The sequence below is a fragment of the Ammospiza nelsoni genome, chromosome 27, assembly GCF_027579445.1.
Source record: "Ammospiza nelsoni isolate bAmmNel1 chromosome 27, bAmmNel1.pri, whole genome shotgun sequence".
Lineage (NCBI taxonomy): Eukaryota > Metazoa > Chordata > Aves > Passeriformes > Passerellidae > Ammospiza > Ammospiza nelsoni.
The window spans coordinates 2,051,441-2,075,510 of NC_080659.1; the positions used below are offsets into that span (position 1 = coordinate 2,051,441).

At 46.7% G+C, this 24,070-nt stretch overlaps 1 protein-coding gene across 2 annotated transcripts in view; it reads right to left on the reverse strand.

Annotated features, from left to right (window-relative positions):
- The window catches only part of REXO1 (RNA exonuclease 1 homolog), a 51,042-nt gene that overhangs the window by 10,055 nt on the left and 16,917 nt on the right, over positions 1-24,070 (reverse strand). For both annotated transcript variants that reach the window (XM_059489710.1, XM_059489711.1), the window contains exons 2-11: positions 21,460-23,216; positions 17,857-17,958; positions 15,423-15,624; positions 14,610-14,773; positions 12,412-12,549; positions 8,779-8,902; positions 7,589-7,702; positions 5,158-5,295; positions 3,093-3,206; positions 1,454-1,527 (exon numbers count right to left, since the gene is read on the reverse strand). In XM_059489710.1, the coding sequence (XP_059345693.1) occupies positions 1,454-1,527; positions 3,093-3,206; positions 5,158-5,295; positions 7,589-7,702; positions 8,779-8,902; positions 12,412-12,549; positions 14,610-14,773; positions 15,423-15,624; positions 17,857-17,958; positions 21,460-23,216 (2,927 nt within the window). The remainder of the gene's footprint in view (positions 1-1,453; positions 1,528-3,092; positions 3,207-5,157; positions 5,296-7,588; positions 7,703-8,778; positions 8,903-12,411; positions 12,550-14,609; positions 14,774-15,422; positions 15,625-17,856; positions 17,959-21,459; positions 23,217-24,070) is intronic.

Below are 24,070 nucleotides of genomic sequence, written 5' to 3' on the forward strand. Positions count from 1 at the left end.
GCCATCTCCTGCCTCCCTGCCTAACTGCAGCAAACCCAGCTCACTCACACAGCTGAGTGCCAAATTCTGGGTTTTCCCACCACTGCAGGGCAAAACAATTTAAGTTGCACTTGATTTATCCATTTAAGGGAAGCCACTGTTCTGCTAAAGGCTTAAACAAAGATTTCCCAGCCCTGTGCTTGGACACACACAAGTTTTCTGACCAGCTTACTGCTCCAGTTACTGAGAATGGTGTCTCATTACAAATATTTTCTGTTTTCAAAGCATTTCTTCAAAACTGAAGGATTCTGTGCTCCCTAAAACCCTAATATCCAAAAATTTCACTGCATGCTCTGATGCTGAGCAGGCTGTGGATTCAATCTTGAATCTACCAAAAGGTGCTGTGAAAACTGGGGGCTTATAAAAAGGAGGGAGAGAGACTTTTTAATACTGGTATGGAAGGACAGGACACAGGGAATGGCTCCCACTGCCACAGGGCAGGGCTGGATGGGAGATTGGGAATCAGGAATTGTTCCCTGGCAGGGTGGGCAGGCCCTGGCACAGGGCGCCCAGAGCAGCTGATTTTTTAAAAATCCTAAATTCATGTGGAAAAGAACAAAAAGTAATAACCTGATGTCATCCAATCCAACTGTGCAGGGCAGGCTTTTATGGTGTAAACAAATAAATTGTAACAAACCTTTAATTTTGCCCAGAATCACCTTCTACCTCTAGCTTTTGGTTCTCCCCTGTGTGGCAGTTGCCAGATATAAAAATGCCACCAAAACAATGACAAGGAACATGCCCAGAGACCTGGGAGAAAGGCACAGGACAGACTGGGAATGTGGGGTGGCACACCAACTCTCCTGCTGCCTAAGGGAAAGAAAAAAGCACCTGTGCAAAGGTACCCAGACCCTCTGCTCCATCAAACTCCACACCTGAGAAGCTTTTTCATTCTTTTTCTAGTGCTGGGCTCCCTCGAAAGAAGTTTTGTGATATTTTGGAGTTACAACAGGCTCCTTGGGAAGGTTCTTCCCCTCATTATAATCAACAAAACTTGTGAGAAAAGATCTGTCCACCAGGATAAAGTTATCTTAGAATAGGAATCTGGAAAGGAAAAGATGGGAAGATGGGTTTGGCACTGTTGCCAAGGCCATGAAACTGCTGCTTAAAAGGAAATCCCTTATTTCTCATTCCTTCTGTGATTCACTGAAGAACATGAGCTTTTCTATGTCCCTCAAGCAGATGATAAATGATCAGGATAAATGAACCCAGCCCACTCCAGACAGCTGAGTGTCAAATACTGGATTTTCCTACCACTGCAGAGCAAAAAAAAAAAATTAAGTTGCACTTGTTTTATCCCCTTAAGGGAAGCCACTGTTCTTCTAAAGGCTTAAGCAAGGATTTCCCAGCCACTGCCACTGTGAGCAGGGCACAAATGTCACAGAGAATAAAGAGGTGTTGTTCCATCACTTACTTTAGCAACCTGGCAGCCTGGTGACCCCACAGCTCCAGAGCAGCAGCTGTAGTGAGTTTCCCACCCACCTGGCACTGAAAGAGAAAGAGAGGAAGGGTCAAGGAGAAAACTCTTGTTAACAAGAGACCTGAACTTCAGCTTTCACTGCAGATCCCCTGGATAAGCATGACAAAAATGTGTCAAACACAGGGGGAAAATAACTGTGGATTCACAGGCAGCAATCTAAAGAGTTTAAGTCTCTGGTACTCAGCCAGACAAACTCCAGAAGCCACTCAGTGATGGAAAACCAGAGCAGAGCTCAAACTAGGTTAGTGCCTTGCTGCAAATGAATTCAGCCAAGATCAGTGAACTCTCCTGGGACTGACAGACCTCTAGTGCTCCCAGTCAGCCTTTTAAAGGGCTGATTCTTTTCCAAAAGCACAGGAAGGTTTTTTTTCCTTTACAAAAAAAATGAAACCCCCCTGCTGCAGCCCCAGTGTCACATTCTGAGGACAGCCAAGCCCAGCAGCTCTTGGTGAGGTCATTGCAGTGACAGGCACAGAACTGCCACCACCTGGGGGTGTGACAAGCCCCAAAATCAAGCTCAAAGCTGAGGAAGAGCCTGTGTTTGGGGCTGGAGCATGGGCAGCAGGGCCAACCTGTGGTTATTAATTATTGTGGGGTTGTTGTGGGTCCCAGGACAAGGTGAGAATTGACTCCAAGTTCTCAGAAGGCTGATATTATATTATATTATATTATATTATATTATATTATATTATATTATATTATATTATATTATATTATATTATATTATATTATATTATATTATATTATTAAAATATATTAAAATATATTATATTAAATGGCATTATTATAAAATTATATTATTCACATTTATATTACATTATTATATTATACTATATTACACTATATTATGTTATACTAGATTATATTATATTATAATATTAAAATTATACTAAAATTATATTAAAATTATATTATATGAAATATATATTATATCAAAATTATATTATATTAAATGGCATTATTATAAAATTATATTATTTATTTATATTATATTACATTATTATATTATATTATATTATATTACACTATATTATATTACTATATTATGTTATACTAGATTATATTATATTATTATATTAAAATTATACTAAAATTATATTAAAATTATATTATATGAAATATGTATTATATCAAAATTATATTAAATGGCATTATTATAAAATTATATTATATGATATTACAATATGATATGATATTACTATATTATATTATATTATATTATATTATATTATATTATATTATTATATTATATTATATTATATTATATTATATTATATTATATTATATTATATTATATTATATTATATTATATTATATTGATATACTAAAACTACACTAAAGAAAGAGAAAGGAGACATCAGAAGGCAAGCAAAGAACGATAATAAAAAACCATGACAGACTCAGAGAGCCCAACACAGCTGGCTGTGATTGGCCATTAATTAAAACCAACTCACATGCTGGTTAACAATTCTCCAAACCACATTCCAGTGGAGCAAAACATGGAGAAGCTGAAGTTTCCCAGGAGAAGCAGTGGTGGCAAAGGGATTTTTAATAAAATATGACAGGGCTGTACCTCTCTGCTTGCGCAGCCGCCCCCAGTGGTGCACGCACTCCTCCCTGCGGATGCAGCTCCCCGAGGCTGACACCATGTACTCGGTGCCACAGCGACAGCAGATCCTGCACGAGGCTTGGGGACAGAGACAAACAACAGCCAGGTCACTGCAAGCAGCCCTTCCTACCCCTCACCTGGCCAGAGCAGAGTAAATCACCGTCACTCAGCCCCAAATGCTGTGAAATGATGTTTTCTGTTATAAACTATTCCAAATATTGTTGCAAACTTCTATGAAAGCACAGAAATCCCTCTGAAATCTGCCCCCCCAGAGGCAAACACAAAGACTCTCCAGTGGCTTTGGTTCACATAAGCTGCCCCCAGTTCCATCAAGGTTTGCTGCATTGTTTCTCCATGCCCAGCAAATTACGTTGGAGTCTAACACAATTATTTTAAGAACAGGATAAATAAGTCATTCTTTGGACACCAGAGCTAATGAAACCTGGTTTCCAGGGGATCTGTGCCTTGTCACTTCCAAATGACACTTTAGCCCTTCTAGGGCACAGTTTTCTGTCAGGATTTTCCAGCAGGAGCACTCGGGTCAGGGCCTGGCAGTCTGCAACTGCTCCCTCCTACCACCTCAGCTTTTACTGCCCAAAATTTGGGGAAGGGAGATGCAAAAAAACATTGGGAAGGAGCTATCATCCTTGTGATCTCCATGCAATTCCATGATTCCACCAAAATTCCATTTTTGTGTGAGCATTAAAGCTGTTAGCACATTCCCAGCTCTGCCCAATTGGTCACAGTGGCAGCAACAGCTTTAGTTAAACAAGGAGAAATTCAAAGATCCTGCAGCATCTGCAGGAAACTACAGGAACAAAACCAGGAACATGGGCTCAGGTTCATAAAGGAGCTGGCTGGTTTCTGGGAAAAAAGGGCTCTCACAAATACAGCACTTGACAGTGTTAATGCAAGAGAGCTTTTGCCCAGGTTGCTTCAGCAACCACAGGACAAATGTAGGCACAAGGTGTTAACATGGATGAGCACTTAACACACTTTAGTGAGGTCTCTCCACACACATGCTCAGGGAAGCGTGGCAAAGCACCTCAACAGAAATCACCAGTCTGGATTTTATCCTGCTGCAGCACAGCCTGCTTTAGGCAGGGACTGAGGAACAGAAATCTTGCCATGAGTTCAGAAAATTCAGAGGAAGACCCCATCCTGTGGGTTGACCCAACCTGTGGGTTCAAGGCTAGGTTGGATGTGGTTTGGAGCAACCCAGACTGGTGGAAGGTGTTCCAGGGAGTGGAATGAGATGGGCTTTAAGTCCCTTCCAATCCAAACTGTTTTGTGATTTTATGATCACTGCACAAAGGGCTCTGGGGAAGTGTTTGGCCCAGCAGTGCCATGAGATCAACAGAAAACTCTGCAATCCAGAGCAGCAGAGCAGGACCCACTGCAAAGCCAGCCTGTCCCTGTGTCAGTCCTTATCCCACCAGAACAGCAGCTCCCACAGACAGAGACAGAAAAAATCCTTCCCCTGGGAGAGGGGAGGGTCACCAAGTGCAGAACAGGAGCCTCTTCCCAACTGGTGAATTGCTGTTCTTTGGTAGCACAGAATCCTGGAACTGCTGAGGTTGGAAAAGAGCTTTAAGATCAAATCCAACCATCAGCACCACCACCATGGTCACCACTAAACCATGTCCCCTGTGCCACATCCACACATTTTTTCAACATTTACAGGGTGATGACTCCACCACTGCCCTGGGCAGCCTGTTCAATGCTTCACAACCTTTTCCACAGAGAAATTTTCCCTTATATCCAATCTAAACCTCCCCTGGTGCGACGTGAAGCTGTTTCTTTTCATCCTGACACTTGTTACCTGGAAATTAGAAATTAGAAACCTCCCTCAGCCTCACAGACTATAAACTCTGGGTCAAAAATAGCATTCTGAGGATGTGAAAGCTGAAGAAAGAAACTCTCCATGCAGCAGAGCTCTGCAGCCACACTCCCCATCCCAACAACACCAAGGGGCAGCTCCTGCTGTGTCCAGCAAGCCCTGCAGAAGGAAAGAGGCAGCAGAACTTACAGTCAGTGACTTTCTTCTCCTCTGCAGTGTAGAGCACAGCCCGTCCAGCCTTCTCAGGGTGAGGCATGGGGTACCCATTCTCCTTGAGCTGCTCCTCAGTCATCAGGTACTCCTTGAGGCGCCGGTACAGGGCAGCTCCTGCACACAAACACACAGCTCAGCTCTCAGCACCAAAGCACTGCCTGTGTTTCTGCCTTTACAAACTCTCCTGCCTTGATAAATTGAACTTCCCCCACTATTCTGAACTTGTCTCAGCTCAGGATGGACAGGGGAATAGGTGTTGGGTGGTCATTTTTAAAATCTGGCCATTATTGTACAAGTTGATTTTTAAACTCTTTGAACAAGGAGCATTAAGTCTGGAAAGCACAGCTGGAAGAGAATTCCTCCAAAAGGTCCATCTTCAGCCTTGCTGTTACTGATAGAACCAACACAATTTGGGTTGAAGGGACCTTGGAGATCAACCCATTCCACCCCTGCCATGGCAGGGACACCTTGCACTGTCCCAGGCTGCTCCCAGCCCTGTCCAGCCTGGCCTTGGGCAATGCCAGGGATCCAGGGGCAGCCACAGCTGCTCTGGGCACCCTGTGCCAGGGCCTGCCCACCCTCACAGCCATGAATTCCTGCCCAATATCCCATCCATCCATTATCCCAATATCTTAGCTATCCATTCCCCATCAAGCCATTCCCCCTTGTCCCGTCACTAAATGTGAGATTTCTCACATTTCAGTGTTTAAATGCAAATATATCTGATAATTGGTAACACAGCCCTCAAATACCCCTCAAAGGCCACCCACAGCTCCCTAAAAACTTCATTATCCAAAGTTTCTTCCCGCTACTGATCTCAGGCTGCTTGTTTCATTTCACTGAATAATTATAACTTCTTGCACTCTGCTCAATATCTCCTTTGGCTGCTGCATTAAACCCTTCCAATATTCCTGGGTGCCCTTTGATGTTGCTTAGCTGAGCTATATTGGCCCTTTTAAGCTTTCTCAATGTCAATTCCTTCTGCTCCATGGCCTCCCTGGCTCTCCTCTGATCTCCTCCACAATTTGCCTACATCTCTTGGCAACCAAAATACCCATAACTGATTTGAGCCCACATGAAAAATGCTCGTGGCACAACCCTTTGGCTACGATACGACCTTACTGTGACATTGGTGAGAGTGAAACTGAGCCCTGCAGAGATGGAGGTTTTTAAGTTTGCCTTTTAATCTGACAGGCACATTGTAAAGAACTGCTTCAGGGCAAGAAAGCTGAAGTAAAATTATGCCCAAAGCACAAGAGGCAGCTCTGAATGGTTATTGATGCTCCATCAAAGCCAGCCAGGCTGCAGCAGTGACCTCAGAGCCCCAGTGAGGATGGAAGGAGGGCACTGGTCAGTGGTGCCACCATCCCCCAGGAGACCATGCAGCTCTGTGGTGCAGCCAGAGAACAGAGAAATCCCAGCAGTTCAGGTCATAAAATCCTGAATGGGAAGGGACCCTCAGGGATCATTGATCCCAGCCCCTGTCCCTGCCCAGCCACCCCAACACCCCCACCCTGAGATGCCCTGGGAGGTCCTGCAGCTCTGGCAGCCCTGGCACCATTCCCTGGGCAGCCTGGGCAGTGCCCAGCAGCCTCGGGGGGCAGAACCTTGCCCTGAGCTCCATGCCAAGGCCTGGCACAGCTGCAGCCCTTGCTGGGCTCCTGTCCCTGTGCCAGAGCAGAGCTCAGCCCCTGCCCCTGTGCCTGCCCTGGGGAGGAGCTGCAGCCCCCGAGGAGCCTCCCCTCAGTCTCCTGGGCTGCAGCTGAACGAGCCAAGTGCCCTCAGCTGCTCCTCAGCCCTTCCCCAGCTCCGTGTCCCTCCTCTGGGCACTCTCCAACAGCTTTGGGTCCTTCTGATCTCGTGGAGCCCAAAGTGCCCCCAGCACTGGAGCTGAGGCTGCCCCAGGGCAGAGCAGAGTGGGACAATCCCTCCCTGGGCCTGGTGCCCCCAGCACAGGGTGGCCCTTGGGGCTGCCAGGACCCAGCAGTGACTCAGATCCAACTTGCACTGACCAGGACCCCCAGGCCCTTTCTGCAGTGCTCTGAGATGAGCCAGATCTGCTGAGATGCCTGGAACAGTTGCTGTGCACATCCCAAGGGATGCTCCTGACTTACAAGAGCTCAGCTTGGGCACCTTGGTCTGGTTCTCTGGCTGTCTGCTGATTTCCAGGACATCCGGGTCCTGTTTGGCTTTGGGATTTGCTGCTGCATTTCTTTTTTCCTTCACCAGCTCCAAGTCCCTCCTTTGGGCACTCTCCACCAGTTTTAGATCCTTCTGGCAGTGTGGTGGCTAAAATGCCCCCACAACCTGAGGTGAATGCACCAGCCAGATCCCGATCCTGCCCCCCCAGTCAGTGTCACAGCTCAGCCCCCCTCAGCAGTGACAGCCCAGCAGGAGCAGCTCTGACCTGTCAGATCCTCGGCTCTCAGGCTCCCTGAGCGGTTCAGGGTGAAGCTGGTCTTGGCAGCAAGCTTCCCTCCCAGCACAGCCTCGTGGGACACCACCTTCTTGTTGCTTGTCTCTGCAAGGAGAGGGAGCAGCACAGGGGGACAGAGATCAGGTACCCAGTGGGTGACTTCAGTCCCAGTTTGGGACACTACACATGGGCAAAAGGATGATTCTGTTTATTCTCTTTAACTCTTGTTTTGCTCCAGAAATGGATTCTCTGTGCCACATGCTGGCCCAGCATTTCCATCCCAGCACCACAGAGAGTATTCTGTTCACACTGTCAGCCCACAGCAATTTTAAGGGCAGCAAAGACACTTTTCCAGTTCTGCTAGAAACTTGTAGCTCTCCCAGCTCACTCTGCACAGCAAGCCCTCTGACTGACCAGAAGAGAGGAGCCAGCACAGAAACAACTTGACCCCTTCATGTGCTGTGTGAGGGCATCACCCACCCTCAGGAAGCAGCTTTGATTCTGGGGCTCTACAGACCAACCTCTCACACAGGATCCTTCAGCTTCTTTCAGAAAGGAGCTTCAGAGCTCTAGAATATGCTCAACACATCAGACAATGGCAGAGAGGGGCTTTTTACTAATCATTAACTGGCAGCCCTCTCCTAAAGGCCAGCCTCCAAGTTCAGCTGCTCTGCCTAATGGCCAGGAACTTAATGAAGACAGAGGGGAGAAAAGGGAAGAGACCAAAGAAAAAAAAAATTCACAAGAACAGCACAAATTGATTGTTTAATGTACCCTCTCGAGAGCCAATAATGAAATGTCTTAACCCTCTTCGTTTCTCTCTTGAAGCTTAATGTGTGTAACAGATTTCTGTGGTGATGGACGAGTCTATCACTTTGAAGGCATCATGTGAAAGTTACTCCATTAGCAGGGCTTTTCATTTGAAAGAACTTGTGCTAAAAAAAAACCCACCCATGTGGCATTATCTCCATTTAGGCTGAGAAAGCCAACAAAGCATTGCAGGACCTGCCTCTTGAAGGCCCATTAAGGCTTGCCAGGCTATAAAAAGCTTAAACTGGAGCTGTTTGCCTTTCAGCATAATGCTGCTGAGAAATGGGTTCTGGCCTTTTGAAACAAGTTTCTCTGTGTGGTTTGTAATCCCAGCAGGGCTCCAGCTGTCCAGCTGCAGGGTTGGTACCTACTCTTGGTGCTGGCTGGGGAGTTGGGCACGAGGCTGCGGAGCTTCTTCAGGGTGTTCACAGCCACGTTCAGGTAGATGTTGCGGCTGGTGCTGCGCTCATAGGCCACCTTCTCCTCTGCCAGGGCCTGGGAACAGCACAAATCATCACCACACACCCCCTTCACTGCTCACAGAACCCCAGAATGGTTTGGGATGGGAGGTGATGAGGTCTCTGGTGTTCAGATGACCCCAAGGTGTTGGAAAGTCTCTTTTTCCCAGCCCCGGGATAGAAGAAGGCAGCAGAATTCTTTGGCTCTGGTTCTCAAGGTTGTTTATTGTGACTGTGGTCACAGGGGCTCTTGGATGAGGGAAGAGATGAGAATGTTGACTCCATGTTCAGAAGGCTTGATTTATTATTTTATTATATATACATATATACATATATATTACATTATAACTATACTAAAGAGAAATAGAAAGGAAGGGTTTCCTCAGAAGCTAGCTAAACTAAGTTAAGCTAAGCTAAGAATAGAATAGAATAGAATAGAATAGAATAGAATAGAATAGAATAGAATAGAATAGAATAGAATAGAATAGAATAGAATAGAATGATAACAAAACCAGCTCTCTCAGACTCTGCCGGACATAGCTCGGTCCTTGATTGGCCATTAATTATAAACATCCAAGATGGCCCAATCACAAATCCACCTGTTGCATTCCACAGCAGCAGATAACCATTGTTTACATTCTTTTTCTGGGGCATCAGCTTCCCAGAAGGGAAAATCCTAAAGAAAGGATTTATAGTGAAGAAGATGTCTGCGACAGTTTATTTGTTCTTATCTAACACATTGTCTGTCTGACCTGCTGAGGTGGGTCTGGCAGGTCAGGTTGGGGCACACTGACCACCCTCAGGGCAGGGTTATCTTTTTATACTAAAAACTTTGTGTACTTTATTTACAATAATTTTCCAATACCTATCACCTATGTTAGACAGTCTGTCTCTACTCTAAACCAACCCAAAAGTGTCACGATCACAGCAGAAGATGGAGGACAAGAAGAAGGAGAAAGACAGAACATGCCCAGATTCCTCCATCTTGCCTCTTGAACCCTCATTCTAAAAACCCCAAAATTCTACTTTTCCACCCTGTGGTAAATTCACTATCATTCTGCTCAAACTGTTGTGGCTTGTAACTCTTCACACAAAGTTGGTAATTGTTTCTATGGGCTAAAATCAAAGGCACAGGTGTTTGTGACTCCGTGCCAAGGTCTCTGAGCCCCCTGCCAGGGTCTTGAGTCCTCCAGGGCAGGCAGAGCAATGTCCTGGGTTCTGACAGGGAGGAACCTCAAAAATCACTTTTTTCCACCTTCCACTATCCCAGGTTGTTCCAACCCCATCACACCTAGCCCTTGAACCCTTCCAGGGATGGGGCAGCCACACTTCCATGGCTTCTGGATAAAAGAAATGTTTGGTTCTTAAATACAGACTCCAAGTAGTGATGCCTCAGGTTTGAGCTTTTCTATTTTTCACATTCTGTGCTGCTTTAGTGGGTGGGACTGGGTTCATATTATGGGATGGTGAGCTCTGTGCACAGAACAGGGAGAGAAAACAATTCCTGCTCCAGCTGGGGACCAAGGACAAATGATCCAAATCTCAGGCCAAGAGCACAAACACTGTGGGCTTGAGAGAGAAAAACAAGCAGGGTAGGAGTGCATGGGCTGGAGCTGGAATGGGACAATGAACTGCAATGTGCAAATGGAGCAGAACTTAAAAAATTGAGACCCTGTGACCAGGTGTTCATTTTGTGACCATTTTGGTTCACCTGGGGTGCAGCCCTGGCTGGGCTCTTGTGCTGCCCAAGGTGCATCCACTGAGGCCTTCTAATGAATCCCTGCTTTATTCTTTTGTTCCATCTAGTCTCTGTTCTAGCTCAGCCCTCACAAAGCATCAGTAGGACCACAAAAAAAAAAAAAATGCCTGACAAGGAATTGACTTATAAAGCAGAATATGGCACCAATATTTGCTGGTAAGTAAGAGGAAAAAAAGTAATTTTATTTTAAGCAAAGTGCTGGAAAAAGCACTTTCATGTGAAAATTTCCTGAAGAGATTAATAAAACTTTCCTACTTAGCAGAAAAATTTTTTTTCAAACTTTAACATATTTTAAATTGGTATCATCCCTTTTCTTTTCCCCCAGTATAAAGTCTGCTGCCACCTTGGTTGAAGTATTCCAGAGCTGCTCTTGCTCCCAGGAATATCTAACCTTGCCATGTTTTCATCAAGTAATTCTTGATTCTTGTTCTTGGAACTGCCTGGGCAAGGCTGCTTTCCCCACTTTGGGGCAGTGCAAGATCTTAACTGGAAAGGAAAGGAGGTTTGGCAAAGGGCGACTCCTGGGGAAGGTGGAATCCCACAGCAGAAATCCTCGTGGTGTCTGCTTTGCTTTGGGACACACCACACAATGCCCCACATTTACCCAACTAACAACCAAGCTTTTCCAAGAAAATGTATTACTCTCTCCACTCTGCTTTTGGATATCCTACTGTACTGTCCCTACTGCTAAAAAGCTCCTTAAAGTCTCCTTAACAGCCTTCAGAAACAGCAAGGAACCAATTCCCAACCAAACACACCTATCCCAAACACTTCCCTGGGCTCAACACATTCCAGGAGGTGTTTCTGGCTGCACTAAAGCAGAAACCCTTTGACCACAATGAACATTCCTCTGTTTTCTTCTCCTGGGGTTATTAAAGGGCTCAGGCAAGATTTCCAAATGAAGGGAAAGATGGGATTTCCTACTGGAAGCCCCCACTGGAATGACACTTGCTGTTGTCCATTGTGGTGATATTTAATGCCAGTTGTGGATAGGGGAATCTTCAGGGAATCAGGGAATGGTCTGGCTTGGAAGGGACCTTAAGATCATCGAACTCCCACCCTCAAGTTTCTGCAAGCATAAATGCAATTCAGTTTTCTGGATTTGCTACCATTTTAGAAGGTTTTTGTTGCAGACATCTTTTATAGAAAATCCTTTCCTTAGGATTTTTCCTCCTGAGAATCTGAGAGGCCTCAGGAACAAAATGTAAACAATTATTATCTGCTGCTGTGGAATGCAACAGGTGGATCTTTGATTTGCCCATGTTAAATGTTTGTAATTAATGGGCAATCACAGCCCACCTGGCTCAGGCTCTCTGTCCAAGACAGAAGCTTTGTTATCATTCTTTGCTATTCTATTCTTAGCTAGCCTTGTGATGAAATCCTTTCTTCTATTGTTTTAGTATAGTTTTCATATAAAATATATTTTATTCTATATTTATATAATAAAATATAAGTTATACAAGTATAATATTAATATATTTAATATAGTTTTAATATAATATATATTATATATTATATTTATATTATAGAAAACTTATATATTCTATAAAAATATATATTCTATAATATATACTATATAATATATTTTTATATATTAATATATTATATATAATACATATTATATGTATATAAAATAATAAATCAAGCCTTCTGAAACATGGAGTCAGATCCTCATCTCTTCCCTCATCCAAGAACCCCTGTGAACACCATCACAGGTTCTGGCCAAGGCAGAGGATGCCATTTCCTGCTGCAATCATTACTCCTGAGAAGCAGGGATGTGTACAGACCTTGTCAAAGGCTTCCTGGGAGGAGGAGCAGAATTTCAGGCACTCATCAATGAAGAGATTGAGATACCTCTGACGAATGTTGGTGGGGACTTTAGCACCAAACTCTGTGGGAATAACAGGCCTCTGTAAAGTGGTGCTCTGGAGGTGAGACAGAGAGAGAAAGAGGCTGGTCAGGCTCCAGGAGGTTGCTCTGAGGCTCTCCCACTTCCTGTTATTAATCATGGGGTGAGTTCCTTTTTGAAAATCTGCCCAAAGCCAAACTTAACACGCAGCACTTTTGGTACTAAGAATACCACTTGAGGCTTCACCACCTTCAGTGCTCTAAGTCCTTCAAAAACAGCTGTATTTCACTCTAAGTCAGCCAGGAGCCAGGGACTCCAGGGGCATTAGTCACACACAGCATTCCAGAGCAGGGCATGCTGACATTTCCAGTGAGAGGGCCAAGGTGAGGATGGCACCAAGCACCACTGGAGCCATGAACACACACCACAGTTATGGGCACCACACACAGGTTTGGTTCTCTGGCTGTGAAAAGAGAACAGGAGGCCCCACCTATCCCACCCCCATTCCTGGGGCATTCCTGCAAATTGATTGCATTGGGGGTTTTCCTCCATTTTTAATGCCAATCATGATGTTCCTGAAAGGATTTACCCCTTCAATTTACTAGCATGTTCTTCAAAAGCTGCATGTTGGGCTGAGCTGTGACCCACCACTGCAGCTTTCCATTTCACACCAGTTTATCCCCCCATCACAGCACACCTGCCTCTTTTTCAGAGAGGAAAATGTTCATTCATCTCTAAAACACCCAATTGTTTTGTCAGTTGTCCTCCATCCCACCCAAGAGATATCCATTAGCCAAGCCATCTGCTGCAATCTGGAATGAAAACAGCTCTGTGGAAGGTGTGAGGTTGTTCCAAGCTGGTCCTCTCTCAATGGGAGAAGTGCTCATTTTCCCCAGGAGACTCTCACCTTGATACCCTGTTCAAAGGGATTTGGTCTTTTTCATTAAATATATAAATTCTCAACCTCTAATATTATATCCTTAAGCACCTCTGTAACTCTGCTAGATATTTTATCCTTTCAGTTATTTCTCTTATGTTTAATCAGCTTCAAGTTCTTTGTTACTATGGTGGCAGTTTGGGTGGAAAGGAAAAAAAATTACTTTTCACTCTTCTAGAAATAATCAGAGCAAGTTATGACAGATCTTGACACAAACCATCATCAATAAATGGATTTTTAACCAAGTCCTGGCACTAACCAGTTCTGCCATCCACTCCAGCAAACAGCTCCTTATGCCATCCCCAGGCTGCTCCAGGAGAATTCTGCTCTCAGTTGTCTTAGCAAATAACAGATTCCCAATCCCATGGAAAGGAGGGAACTTTACAGAATCCCTGAAAGGTTTGGGTGGGAAGGGGCTCTAAAAATCATCCCATCCCACCCCCTGCCATGGCAGGGACACCTCCCACTGTCCCAGGCTGCTCCAAGCCCTGTCCAGCCTGGCCTTGGGCACTGCCAGGGATCCAGGGGCAGCCCCAGCTGCTCTGGGCACCCTGTGCCAGGGCCTGCCCACCCTCACAGCCACCAATTCCTTCCCAATATCCCATCTAACCCTGTTCTCTGGCAATGCTCTCTCCCTGTGTCCTCTCACTTTGCTTAGGAACTCACAGCAAAGGCACCCAAAGGCTGGGCAGAGATCCCAGAGGATAAAGAGAAACAAAACAAAAGCAACTAACAAAGACAAAATAGTCTTTTCTTTAAACACCAGCAGCAGCATGAAGTTCAGTGCTCACATTTTACCATCTAGGTCACAGAGGGACATTATTCATAACCACCAGTGCTTGCCACAGAGCCTGGCAAGGCCATGAATCCATCCCTGGCTTTTGAGCACAGGAGGTTCCAAGCCCCTGACCCAAACACACCCAGGCCAGTCAGCACAAGAGAAGGCTCAAATTGGAGACAAATTATCAATATTCACAAAGATCAGAGCAGCATTTAAGTATTTCTACCTTTTTAAGCTCCTACCACTTGAGTGTTTAATTTTTTATACAATGCTATCTAGGAAAACCACAGGAAGAAACAAACCCACTCAATCAACACAATCAAAACACCACTCTCAGGGAGTGCTAAGTTTGGAACAGCAGGATCAAACATTCCACCCTCCCTGGGGAATGACAGGAAAAAATTCAAACTCCCCTTACCTGTAAGGAGGGAACATGTGCTACCCTTTTGGGCACGATGGTGCTGGTGGTCTTGGAAGCCATCCCAGCCAAAGTGCAAGGCTTCAGAGGAAGGGTGGAGGCTTCAGAGTCATTGGAAGGTGTGACACTCCTGCCACCAACAGCTGCCTTGCTGCTCCCAAGGCCTGCAGGGAACACAAAACACTCAGGGACAAATCCTGCCACTGGGCTCCAGGCTGCCAGAATGAACTCACTATCAAAGGCCAGTACTGCAAGCTGTGATTTTCTCAAATCCAGGTCTCCAAAGGGACACAAATTGGGCAATTTTACCACCTTGCAGGCAAGGATGAAGAAATCATCTGCCAGGAAACGTGTCTCATTTGGGTTTGTTTGGGGTGACTGAGTCAGCAGAGTTTAAAGAGGTAACTCTGGCAGCTGGAGGCACTGACACCCCACACTCAGCTCTGAGTCCTTCCTCCATAAAGGCTCAGCAATGAGCCTTCATTAGCACTTCCCTCCTGCTCTGCCCCCCCCCGCCCCGAGGCTTCAATGGAAGAGGGAATGAAGAGCAAACACAATCCAAGGAAGAAACAGAAAAAGGAGAGGCTGAAGTGAGGGAGATTGGGTGAGACACATCAGGCTGGACAAGTCTGACCTGCTGCTTTTCACAACAGGGTGGAATTTCTCAGGGAAAGACGTTCCACTGGACGCTACCAGCAGAGATTCGAGTCATGGCCAGTCCTATACATCCCCTGACAGTTTTACACGTGCTTAGGAGAAATGTAAACCCGGGGGAGGACAGGACAGCGACCCCAAATCCCACTGCTGCCTTACTTTGCTTGGCCGCTGCGGTGAGGGCTGCATTTGGCACGTGAGCAATCCTCCTCTTTTCTCCTGGCAAACAGAGAGAGGTCTTTTGAGCAGCCCCAACCAGCTGTGCTGCCTGCTGCTGAGCCAGCTGGATCCTCTGGTAACACACCTCCTGGGCCGTGGGGGGACGGTAGGGCCGCACCACCGGCTTGCTCGGGGTCTCTGCCTGCACACACAAACAGCATTTAGGGCCAGCAGCTCCCCTGCTCCATCCACACCCCCCAGAAAGGTCTCTTCTCCTCAAGCCCTCTGTTAGTTTTGAGAGGACAACATCCCAAGTGTGTTCCAGAATGAAATAATTAAGAGTCATCCTTTAACAAACATGGCATTAATGATTCATGCTATGGGAAGGCCTCCCAGCTCACTGGCACGTTCCTCAATTCATGAGCTGCTTTTAGTGGCTGTGCCCAGCCCAGTCCTGGGTTCTATCAACACCCTCAGCCTTGCCCTAACACACAGACCCTGTGCTGCCTACTTTGCTTTTTACAGCAATAAAAAGGTGACACCAATTCTCCAGTCCTCTTTGCCACAGGACACTGAGCTCCACTGCTCCCTCCCTGAGGACACCTGCACCCACCTCTGCACCACAGCAGCTCCCACCTCTCTGCAGCCCTGGAACTGCTTAAAAGCCTCACAGAGAAGTATTTATGGCATCAGAGCATTACATAAACTGATTTTCTGAATTTCAAACAGGCTCTGTCCCTGCCCACTTCTGGAGGTACCTCAGTTACAGCACAAACAGGTCCCACACGAGTTTCCTTTGATGGCCAAATTTAGGTTTGCAGGAAAAGTGCCAGAAATTATGTCAGCAAAGAGAGAAGTTTCCTAGCAGCAGAAGTGCAAGAGAAGCAGCAGTAGTACAAACTTCTCCCTCTACTTCACACCTTTGAAATGTGAGGAACAGGCCTTGAATCTCCTTGGAGGAGGATGGCCCGTGAACACCTAGGGGCAAAGCTGGCACCTCCTGCATTCCCGGCCTCTGATGCTGACAGCAGCTTCTGGATACCAAACTGGGTGCAGTCAGACATTAAATTATAATTACAGACTTCCAAGCAGCACAGGCCACTCATTTTCTGCCTCACCTGCAATTCCTTTGGCCCCCATTTCCCCTGGCAACCAACCCTGAACTCGCTCCCTCCCCTCCTCCTGCTCAGTCCCTGAGCCATAAATCATGAGCAAGACTGAGCAAATATTCCACTTGGAGGGACACAGCAAGGCACGTTCTGAGGTGAAAAGTGGCAGCTGAGGTGTTCCAGCACCTCCTGGGCAGAGCTCTGAGCTGACAAACTCCAGGGAATTCAGGTCCTGGAGCTGAGCACACCAGATCAGCTCTGTTTGCCCAAGCAAAGGCTCTGCTGAGGCTCCCATCTTTGGAAAGCATTTTGGGATCAGCTGTCACATTAAGAAAATATATTTGAAGGTTTGTACATGTCTAAAAGGTGCCTCTTTGCAATAAATATTTGAGTTAATGAATTTCCAAGCCATTTGCTTCAGTCTCTTATCTCTTCACTTTGGAAGAAAGGGCCCTTATCAAACCACACGAACTGGCTGGAGATATGTAGTTAAATAAAACCCATTGTATTGACCCCAGGGCTTCAAATTATTAAAGGCAAAAAAATCCTTCCTAGGCAGAGAGGAAAGGCAGAACAATTAATCTGGACTACCCAGCTCAAATTAATGCACAAGCCTCCACTCTTATCCTGCTGCAACATAAAACTAATCTGAGATCAGCACCTGGAGGGAAACACATTAAACCCTCAGAGAAAACATGAATTAAAATCCCAGGGAGAAAGGAATAAAAAAATCAGATTTTTTTGCTTCTTCTTTGCCTTTTTTTTTTTTTTTGTTTTGTTTTGTTTTAATTTTTCTCCTCTGTATTTGTACAATTGGGAAAAAAGAGTATCCAAACAAATACTGCTGAGATCTTGGCTGATTCCGAGCAGATGTAAGGTAATGGTTTTAAACATCTGAGTAAATTCCTGTAGTATCTTTTAGATCCACAAGGCACAGAAAAATACCAGCAGATACAGAGTGACCTTGTGTGCAGTTAATTTTTATTGAAATCTCTAAATTAAGCTGTACTGGAAAAAAATGAACACCCCAACCTATCCCAAAGGGTTACCAAGAGCACAATCCACTCACTCTTCCCAGCCTACCCTTGGTTTTAGGAAGATTTTTTGTTTTGCTGCCACTTTTAACAGATTCTAAAATCTGGGAGATTTTTGAGGAATTGGAAAGAGAGGAAATAAAACAGCCATAGACTGATTCCAGCACAAACAGCTCCCACACTGCTGCCTGGCCCTGGGAGTGCAGCCTTTGCCAGGGTCAGGACAGAAAATCCTCACTTGGAACAACCTAAACTCATCTGCTTCTAATCTGCTTTTAAATCTGCACTTACATTTCCTTGTTTGACAAGATGAGAGATCCTTCTTTTTTGGCCAGGAAACAAGGTAGTTAAATTATCTTCTGTCTTTTCTTCATTTCCCTCCTCTTTGGATGGCTGGAAAACAAAAGAACAGAAGAACAGACTTGAAGATCCCTCACAAGAGGGAGATGTGGAAATTCTCCTTTTGGGTTAATCTTGCAGAGGACAGGTGGGAACACGTGGCCAGTGACAAGAACCTTCCAGAAGCCACCAAGGAACAGCAGCAGGACATTCCCAGCCCAGCAGCAGCTCCATGAGCTGGCATGGGGCAGGATCAGCCTCACCTGGCACAAGAGCCTTGACCAGCCCTCCCCTGGCAGCCACTCACACTCCTCACCTCCCATGGCATTTTCAGAGTCCAGGGGGGTTAGGGTGGATTGGTTTTTAAGAAGTTGGGAACTGACTCATTCTGCCCTGGGCAGTGCTGACACCTGCTCAACACCAAACCACGGTGTCCTCACCCCACATTTAGGGAAATATTTCCTGCAGGCTCAGCCACAGCTGTCACTGCAGGAAGACTCTGGTGACACAGTGCAGGTCACATCCAGACACTCAGCAGGAGGCAGAAACACCTCTCCAGCCAAAGCTACTCCAAGCTGACACCTCAGAGCAACTCCTGGACAAGGAGAACCCCTTGGAAATCTGCTTGAAATTCGACTCAGTTGTTAATTGACAGAAACTTGCTAAGTGATTTGTTTCTCAAAACCCCAGCTGCTCTCCAGACAATCTTGGTTTGAGTTTCTCAAAACAACTCCTGGCAAAACTCTGACATGAGCCTGACCATCTCTGAAATTCAGCAGCAGAGCCAAGGCTGGATTTAGGGATGAGCTTGGGCACCACTTGGGACAAACCTGTGTTCATCACCACAAGGGCACCCTGAATCACCTGGTACCCCAGGAACCCCAGGGTTTGTTAATTCACTTCCACCCCTAATAAACTCTCACAATGCAATTCTGCCAGGCAGAAATCACTGCACTGCCACATGCAGCTCCTGCAATCACAAACCCTGGAGTATCCTGAGCTGGAAGGGACCCTCAGGGATGATCAGTGCAGCCCCTGTCCCTGCACAGGCACCCCAACACCCCCACCCTGAGCAGCCCTGGGAGCTCCTGCAGCTCTGGCAGCCTTGGCACCATTCCCTGGGCAGCCTGGGCAGTGCCCAGCAGCCTCAGGGGGCAGAACCTTGCCCTGAGCTCCATGCCAAGGCCTGGCACATTATTGAGCCCAAACAACACAGGGTTGTGCTGGTTTTGCACAGCCTGGTGTTTGGTAGTGGGGGAGGCACAGAGGTGGCTTCTGTGAGAAGCTGCTGGAAGCTTCCACCATGCCCAGCAGAGCCAATCCCTGATGGCTCTGAAGATGGACAGGCTGCTGGTCAAGGCTGGGCCAATTAGAGGAGATGGGAACACCTGTGTGATAACAGATTTAAGAAGAAAATCAAAATAAAGTGAGGCATGCAGTTTTCATTCCAGCTAGAGAAAAGAAGGTGAGACATGTGAGGGAAACAATGTGGAGACACCAAGGTCAGTGGAGAAGGAGGGGCAGGAGGTGCTACAGGCACCAGAGCAGAGATTCCTCTGCAGGCTGTGGTGATGACCATGGTGAAGCAGCTGTGCCCCTGCAGCCTGTGAGGATCCCTGGGGATGCAAAGATCCACTCTCAGCCCTTGGGGATGCAGAGATCCACTCACAGTCCATGGGATCCACAGGGGATGAAGAGATCCATGGGGGATGCAGAGATCCACCCACAGCCCTTGGGGATCCACAGGGGATGCAAAGATCCACTCTCAGCCAGTGGGGATCCATGGGGGGTGCAGAGATCCAGGGGGGACACAGAGATCCACCCTCAGCTTGTGAGGATCCATAGGGGATACAGAGATTCCCCCCACAGGGATCCACAGGGAATGCAGAGATCCACTCACAGCCCATGGGTGAGGTGCCCATGCTGGAGCAGTGGATGCCTGGAGGGGCTGTGATCCAGTGGGAGACCAAGTGGAGAGAGAGAGAGAGGGGCTCTGCTTCCAGGCTGGAGCAGCCTGGCCTTGGATGACTGCACCCATGGCACAGCAGCTTTGGGGGGCTGTGTGCCCATGGAAGGGACTCTCATTGCAGCAGTTTTGGGGGGCTGTGTGCCCGTGGAAGGGCTGTGTGCCCATGGAAGGGACTCTCATTGCAGCAGTTTTGGGGGGCTGTGTGCCTGTGGAAGGGCTGTGTGCCCATGGAAGGGACTCTCATTGCAGCAGTTTTGGGGAGCTGCTGCTCCTGAGAGTGGACCCACATTGGAGAAGTCCATGGAGAGCTGTCTCCCCTGGGAGGGACCCCACAGCCTCACAAGGGAAGGATTTCTCTCCCAGAGCAGTGGAAGAAAATCTCACTGATGGACTGACCAAACCCCCATGGCCTCTCTCCCTGCACTGTCTGTGGGAAGGAGGGAAGGGCTGAGGTGGAAAAAGCTGTTTTAAGGGCCTGTTTTACTTCTCATTAGATTCTGATTTTGTTAGCAATAAACTCACTTTGTACCTCTAAGCTGAGCCCTTGGAGTCCTCTCTCCTGGTCCTTACCTCAACTCATGAACCCTTGGTTTGAATTTTTTCTTTCCTCTGTGCAGCAGGGGAGGGAAGTGAGTGATTTCCATGGGTGCCTGGTGTTTGGCCAGTGTCAAACCACAATGGGTCCATCTAGGAAATCACTCCATAAACAAAAACAATGTCCCATGACCAATCCCACCCAGACACCCATGTCCCAAAGAAGGATCCCTGTGCTGCAGTGAGCCTCCTTCCCCAAGGAGCAGGAAACCACACCCGAGCACAGGGATGCAAAGGAGCCACATGAGGCTACTGACAGCTGAGCTTTTGTCACTCCAGGCCACAATTAACTCCAGGCCTCTGGTTCAGCACTTTCTGAATTCACTGATCAGTAATTCCTGCTACAGATTATGTGCCCTTCAACTATTTTCTTGTTATGTAAATACTGTCTGTTTTATATCCTTAGTCTGAAGCCTCTGGTACCATTGGAAGAAATTTTACCTTCAATTTTTTGCTTGCACCACCCACAGGTATCCAGAGATCCTGAGCAACTACCTGTAATACGCATTTAGAATAGGGAAGATGAATTTGGAGAGTCTCCAAAGTGTCTGACAAGTACTGGACTTGCACCAACACCCTGTCCAGGTTCTACCTCCCCCATGTTCCTTAAACTCTGCTGCAAGAAGAAGGCAGTGCCCAGGCTGGCAACCTTAGATTGGCATTGAAAACCCCAAAACTGACTCCCTGCAGCCTTTTCTCCAGCCATCTACATCCACAAGGTTCTCAGGCCAGATGGAGACAGAAGTAATTGATAATCTTGAAAGCCTTCCACACAAGAGGGGACTGAACCCTCACATTTCATAGCAGCTTTGAATCCAGCAGGTAAATTCAGGAGCAAACACTTCCAGGCACTCAGTCACAACAAGGAAGAGATTCTACCAACACATGGAGTCTCCCTCTTCAGCTACTTGAGATAAGCAGCACCACTAAACCAAACCAGAATCCTGCCACCTTTGGAGGGGAGAGAACCAACACCCCCAACCCAGCATTACCTGCTTGCCCAGCCTTCCCTTGTCTTCAGTTTTCACATCTTTAGATTCATTAAAGATCCTGAGACACTCTTCCATGGGATCTGACTCAAAGTCCACATCTTTCTCAAGGATGGAATAATCAATGTCATCAGATGTAGAGGAGGATGATGAGGACTTGGACAACTTGGAGCGCTTTGCTTTCTTTGTCCTGTCCCTGTCACTGTCAGAGGCTGAGCCAGAGTCAGCCCCATCCAAGTCTGAGCTCACATCAAGCAGTGAGGAGGACAAAGGCCGGCCTCTGTCATCCTCATCTCCACTCTCATCCCCAAACAGGTCCACGTGACTCAAACTCTGCTGCTTCTGACCCTTCTTGGGGTCTCCTTGTCCTGCACAAGTGACCTTGTCCTTCTTTCTCTCCAGGGAGCTCTTGGTCCCTTTCTCCTTGCTTTTACGACCAGAGCTTTCCTTGCCATTTTTCACATCAGCAGTTTTGCTCTGAGGATCCTTCTTGCTGCTCCCCACTTTCTCTGTGCCTTTGGTGACACTCTCACTCTTGCTTTTCCCTGAACTGCTGCTGCTGGACTTGGATTTTTCTTTCTTACACCCATCCACTTTTTCTGACTTGTGTTTTTCAGGTTTTTTCAAGTTCCCATCTGTTTTCACTTTGATGCTTTTGTCTTTGCAGTTTTTCTCTTCATGCTTGGTTTTTAATTTTTCTTCTTTCTTGAGCACTTTGTCTTTGTCTGCATTTTTATTTTTCTCCTTCTTCCCAGCCTCACTGAGGCCTGCTGTTTTACTAACATCAATTTTCTTCTTTTTTGTTTTGTCTTTGGATTCTTTGTTTTTATTTTCAATGTCCTTGTTGTTCTTACCAGAAAACAACTTCACTGCCTTTGAGTTCTTGTCTGATGAGTTCTTGGAAAGGTTTTTCTGTGAATTTGGAAGGTCCTCCCTGTGCTGTGCTGCTTCTTTGCTCCCCTGGGAAGCAGAGCCTTCCAATTTTGTGCTCTGCTCTTTGCTAGAGGACTCATTTGACTCACTCTCAGAACCAGCTTTTGAGGGTGAACTACCAGAAGCTGTTTTATATTCCACCTCAGCCTCATCTTCAGAGGAGGAGAACCTGGCCAACACCTCATCATCATCAGGATCTTCACAGAGCTTCTTCCTTGACGGAGAGTAGGAATCCTCATAATCAGAGGCTCTGTCCCTTTTGGACCCCTTGGTTGTGCCTTTGCCCAGCAGCCTGGCAGAGTAATTGGAAAGGGGGTCATATTCCAAGTCTGTGGAAGGCTTGGAGTCATCAATTACATATTTGTTGTTGGTGACAGTGCTGCTGTATTTTTTATTCTGCACCACAGCCTTGGGGACGTACTCCAGTGAGCTGCCCTTGGAGCGGGAGGAATCCAAAGTGTATTTACTGGAGCGGGCAGCAGCAGCCAGAGGAGTGGGGTTGTAATCTGAGTTATTATTGAAGTTGTAGCTCCCTGGATTGTACTCCAAGGAGGCAAAGGAATCACTCTGTGGCCCAGCAGCTGACACAGGTGTGTTTGAAATGAGTGAGGAGCCCTCTGAAGCACCAAAGTCCTTCGTGGTTTCCAGCAGCTCCTCGTACTTCTTCTGCTCCCTCTCCACTTCGTTCTTCACCGCCTCAATGGCCTTGTTGACCAGCTCCAGCTCCAGAATTCCAGGTGTGACATCTGTGATGTCAGCCAGAAAGCCATCCTCCACCTCCAGGGAGGGCCTGGGCAGCTCAGGGTTGTAGGGATCATAGCCTCGCTCTGCAAAGAGGAAAAAATCATTTACTGCCAGCAATTCAAGTAAAATTTAAAATGAGATCTTTTTAAGGTGTGTTTTGATCAAACCCCAACACTGAATGACACAACCAAATGCCACATTCTTACACCACAGAATAAATACCAAAAGCCACCAGTGATGTTCTCTGGCCTGGACTAAACCAGATTGTAGAACTTACTCCCAGGACCAAAAATCTGCTAAGCGCTTTTAAGACTCATGAAAAAGCTCTAAAAGCTCTATAAATTAAATATTCTTCAAGGCACCAAAGAATAATCCCCTGTATTAGGAGCTGACTGTGCACAGAACTATCTGCTAAATTCAACGAAGCCACCAAGAAGGAAAGAGGAGAAGTGAGAAACTGTGGATTAGGTTCTCACCTCCCAATGCCAACACCTAAAGCCACCAAAAGCCTCAAGGCTCAGAGATTCTTATGGCTGCTGCAGGAAAATCACTGATCTCAACTGACAAACTGAGAGCTGCTGGTAGGAAGGAAAAACTACAACAGGAAACACAACTCAACTACTCATAGCAGCCACCAAGACAAGAACACCGAACATCAAAATATTTCCCTTTTCCACATTCCCCTTTCCAGAAAAGCCCCTTTGATGGCCTCTCTTCCACATCCAGCCTGGACAAGAGAAGGCTCCAGGGACACCTCAGAGCCCCTTTTGGGGCCTGAAGGGGCTCTAGGAGAGCTGCAGAGGGACTGGGGACAAGGCCTGGAGAGACAGGACACAGGGAATGGCTCCCACTGCCACAGGGCAGGGCTGGGAGATTGGGCATCAGGAATTGTTCCCTGGCAGGGTGGGCAGTGCCCAAGGCCAGGCTGGGCAGGGCT